Genomic DNA, 4,088 nt, shown 5'->3' on the forward strand with positions numbered 1-4,088 from the left:
ACTCCTTTTATTCTGCTGGGGGAAGTCACTTTCTGTTTCATTTTCTTTAAATAGGTCGTCTGTTTTCCAGTAAAGCAAAGGTTATTTGTATCCTCCCTTTGCTGAATGGAGGAACTGACGAACGTGTTTTTGTAGAAGAATATATAATGGCCACAAGCTCAAATCAGAGTCATTCAGTCAATAGAACAGTAGATTTTTTTGCCATAAAAACTGCAGCATCTCCTTTAAGGCCAATTTTGATGCCTTGATGGATAAACTCAGGAATAACATTCAATTTTGGTGAACGCTTCCGATTTCTTTGCTGGGAAGGACAAATGCTGTTAAAATGATATTTCTCCCGCAGCTGTTATATCTCTAAAACATTCAAACGCTTAGATTCCATTATTCATTCTTTTGTGCGGGAATATAAACTACATAGAATAGGAAAAGCTCATCTTTGTCAACCCGAAACAAATGGAGGGCTGGCTCTGCCAAACTTCATTGATTATTATTGGGCCTCCAACATTCGCTCCATTGCCAGGTGGAACGAGAAGATTGTCTACCTTTCTCTGTATAGGTGCAGTCATTTTGTCACCTGTGCCACTAGTAAAGCCAACTATAGCAACAATCCAATTATTCATAACATCATACTCATTTGGAAACAACTTAAGAAACATTTTGAGGTTAGAAATGTGTCTTTCTTATTACCCATAATAGCAAATCCTTCATTTGCTCCTTCTTATTTAGATGGCTCCTTTCTTGCATGGAAGGATTTGGGAATTGGTTGTGTTGGTGACCTATACCTAAAAGGAGTGTTTGCATCCTTCCAGCCACTTAAGGAAAAATATGCTCTCCCACAGTGTGACTTCTTTAAATACCTGCAGGTTAGGAGTTATGTGAGAACAGATCTCCCTGGTCTTGAGGGTGCGGGGCGGACAAACTGGATAGCTGTTTAAAATACTCTAAAGGTATAATATCTTGTCTGTACAATAGGCTCCATAGCATAGCCCCAACTTTAAATGACCTCAATGGTGACGTTTGTTCAGTTTCTTATTGTTTTCTTGTGATCTTCGTTGATTTGTCTTATTTGGTTAAGTTCTAAAATTGGTGCTTTTATTTTGAAGGCGGAATGCGGTAGGAAGTACAAAAGACGTATATGACGGTAAACATGTACGAGTGCTTCTTCAAAATGAGGGAAAACGTCACGTTTATGTTTACTTAGCACCTGGTTGAAAAGGGCACAAGGTTTGTCTGTGTTTGTGTCATATGTGTGCAGCTTTGAGTCACATTATAATGCCTAGTTTGAGAAGTTGTTCAGAGTTTACATTGAGTAGGCTCGTATGTGTAGGCTAGCTAAATTGCTATATTAGCCATGATACATTGTGATCTGTTGTCATTGCTATTCTTATGTTGAATTTGGTTATATATGCTTGCTTACATCATAGTACATTACTGGAAGATTGTAAGGCTCAAAGGTACAGAAGTAAGACATTTATATTTTAAAATCAGAATGGTTTAGTATTTTTCTGTTGTGTTTATTTACTTCCTAGCTCTTACAGTGTGTTCAGAACAAGTTTTGGAGCAACAGTTATAAATAAAGTTGTTGTGAACCATCAGTTGGAGAGTAAGACCATCATTCAACCGGGGATGCTACAGTAAGAGCTTCACCTCATCAGTCCCAACATACCCTTGATACCCATGATGACTGCAGAGGGACTCGATGTGATGGTCTAAGGTTGTGACACTCCCAGAATGGAAGCATCTGATAACTCAACTCTAGACAGTAGAGATGCTGACCAGACAATGGATGCCTGTCAGGCCAGTGAAGAGGAGGAACTTCGCTGCTCTGGTCGCATAAGGAATCCCACGGAGAGGATGCTTGCATTTCAGAAAGAGGAGGCTAAAAAAAAGGAAAAAAGGCTCATTCACCTTTATGACCAATGGAAGACCCAGGCACGCAAGGCTAGAGAACAGCTAAAGTCAGACATTTCTGAGAGCCAAATTGCAGCTCTTATAGACTCTCTAGAGAAAGGTAAGGATAATGTTACCAGTCTCTATATGGAAATTAGAAGTCACCTGACTCCATCCAGTGAGATGAGACGTCGTATTGATGCCTGTGAAGCTGTGACAAAGGACATTGTTAAAATTGCCTATGAAAGAATAGCAGATTTAGAAGATTATGACAGTGAGGCAGTAAAACAACGTGTTCGTGAGCTGCTTCAAAGAGACTATGCTCGCTCCATCTATGGATCTACAGTCTCACCTTCAAGCCAACACTCTCTGAACTCCATTGTAGCAGCCAAAAGGGCGGATGCTGCAGCAGAGTTAGCAGCAAAGGAAGCAGAGTATGAAGTGTTATTGGAGGAGGAAAAACAAAAGGAGAAGATTCAGCTCCTAGAAGAACAGCAGAAAAGAGATCTTGAAGCTCAGAAACGTGAGCTAGAAAGACTAAAGGCAGAAAAGGACATTAGAGCTGCACGAGCGAGACTGGTGGTCCACAACCAGGAAGTAATGCAGGAGGATAGTGTTTACTCTGCTGACCTCAACACTAGAGGGCAGCAGCATGTTTCTCCACAGCATCCTGTGTCCTCAGCTCCCATCCAGCAGCCCACTAGTGTTCCAAACCCAGCACTGCCTCCACAGACAGATGTGTCATATCTTGCACAAGCAGTCCAAGATACTATAGCCATGAATAGGCTCCCAATGCCAGAACCATCTGTATTCACTGGTGATCCTATCCAGTTCATTGAGTGGAAGGCTTCATTCGCATCACTCATAGACAGGAAGAACATCTCATCAGCAGACAAATTGCATTATTTGAGAAGGTATGTAGGAGGTCCAGCACAAAAGACACTTGATGGCATCTTTTATAGAAATGATGATGCAGCCTATAAAGATGCATGGAACCGTCTTAACAACAGGTATGGTCAGCCCTTTATCATACAGAGAGCCTTCAGAGAAAAATTAGCAAATTGGCCAAAAATCCAGTCAAAGGATGCTGAGGGATTCAGGACATTTGCAGATTTTCTACACACATGTCAGGAAGCCATGCCACATGTTAAAGGCCTTGATATTTTGAATGACTGCGAGGAAAATCAAAAGCTGGTTCAAAAGTTACCTGACTGGGCAGCATCACGGTGGAACCGTGAAGTCACTCACGTTATGAAAGAAAAGCAGGAATTTCCAAGCTTTCAGGATTTTGTTGCCTTCATGTTAATGGAAGCAGAGGTCGCTTGTAATCCCATAACCTCCTTTCATGCTCTTCGCTCATCAGAGTCACCTATAGATGCCGACACCTCTTGGCTCATTTGGAAAAATTGACTTTGAACGTAGAACACACCAGAACTAAAAGTCTGCAACGTATAATTATTTTCTTCTGTCTGGAGCTGGACCAAATGAGCCAAGCTACAGGTGTGAAAGTAACATCTGTGTTGCTGAGGCAAAATCTAAACTAAATCCAACCTCTCAACGTCCAAATTTGATTTGAACCTGATTTAAAACGATTGTTGGATATTTTAATACAGGGCAACTAACTAAGCAACTATATTAATTAAGAATTAATTATGGTTTTGTGTTTTCTATAATACACCATTGCTACACTATAAAGATCATATAGATTGTGTTTAGTTAAGAGATAGAGAAGCATAGGGCCATCTTTCCATCCATCAGGGCCTCGTAGGTCTGCTAAGGTAAGAGTTTCTTCTTTGTACATATATACAATGCATGAGCACTGTTGGAGGGAGCCTGAGATCTATTTCATTGCCACTGACTGCTTCACTGTAATTGTTGTGTAAATGACAATAAAGAACTTGAACTTTACCACCACTTCTTTTATTATGCCAATTGAGGTTACTTTCACTTTGGTTTCCCAGAAACCATCAGTGATGATCTAGTATACAGTCGAACAAAGTGTATTTGTCTGGTTCAGGGTCGGGTAGTGCTGGTGTGGCGTTAGGACTGGTGAGATGAGGGATGTGGAGACTCATTGTAAAAAATGAAATCAAGAAATGCAAATTTACTGTACAAGCTACTGTACAAGTTCCACAGTTTCCTGAAGCATGGTCCGTGAATTCCTCTGCCTTCATCCAAAGTACAAGAAAACTCGATGT

At 40.7% G+C, this 4,088-nt stretch overlaps 1 protein-coding gene across 1 annotated transcript; it reads left to right on the top strand.

Moving 5' to 3' along the window:
• The first annotated feature begins 1,123 nt into the window (after positions 1–1,123).
• Positions 1,124–3,729, top strand: LOC121626271. The gene is made up of 2 exons (XM_041964678.1): positions 1,124–1,224; positions 1,530–3,729. The coding sequence occupies exon 2, from the start codon at positions 1,732–1,734 to the stop codon at positions 3,298–3,300; it is 1,569 nt and encodes a 522-aa protein (XP_041820612.1). The 5' UTR covers positions 1,124–1,224; positions 1,530–1,731; the 3' UTR covers positions 3,301–3,729.
• Positions 3,730–4,088: the final 359 nt, after the last annotated feature.

This window comes from Chelmon rostratus, chromosome 23, assembly GCF_017976325.1.
Source record: "Chelmon rostratus isolate fCheRos1 chromosome 23, fCheRos1.pri, whole genome shotgun sequence".
Lineage (NCBI taxonomy): Eukaryota > Metazoa > Chordata > Actinopteri > Chaetodontiformes > Chaetodontidae > Chelmon > Chelmon rostratus.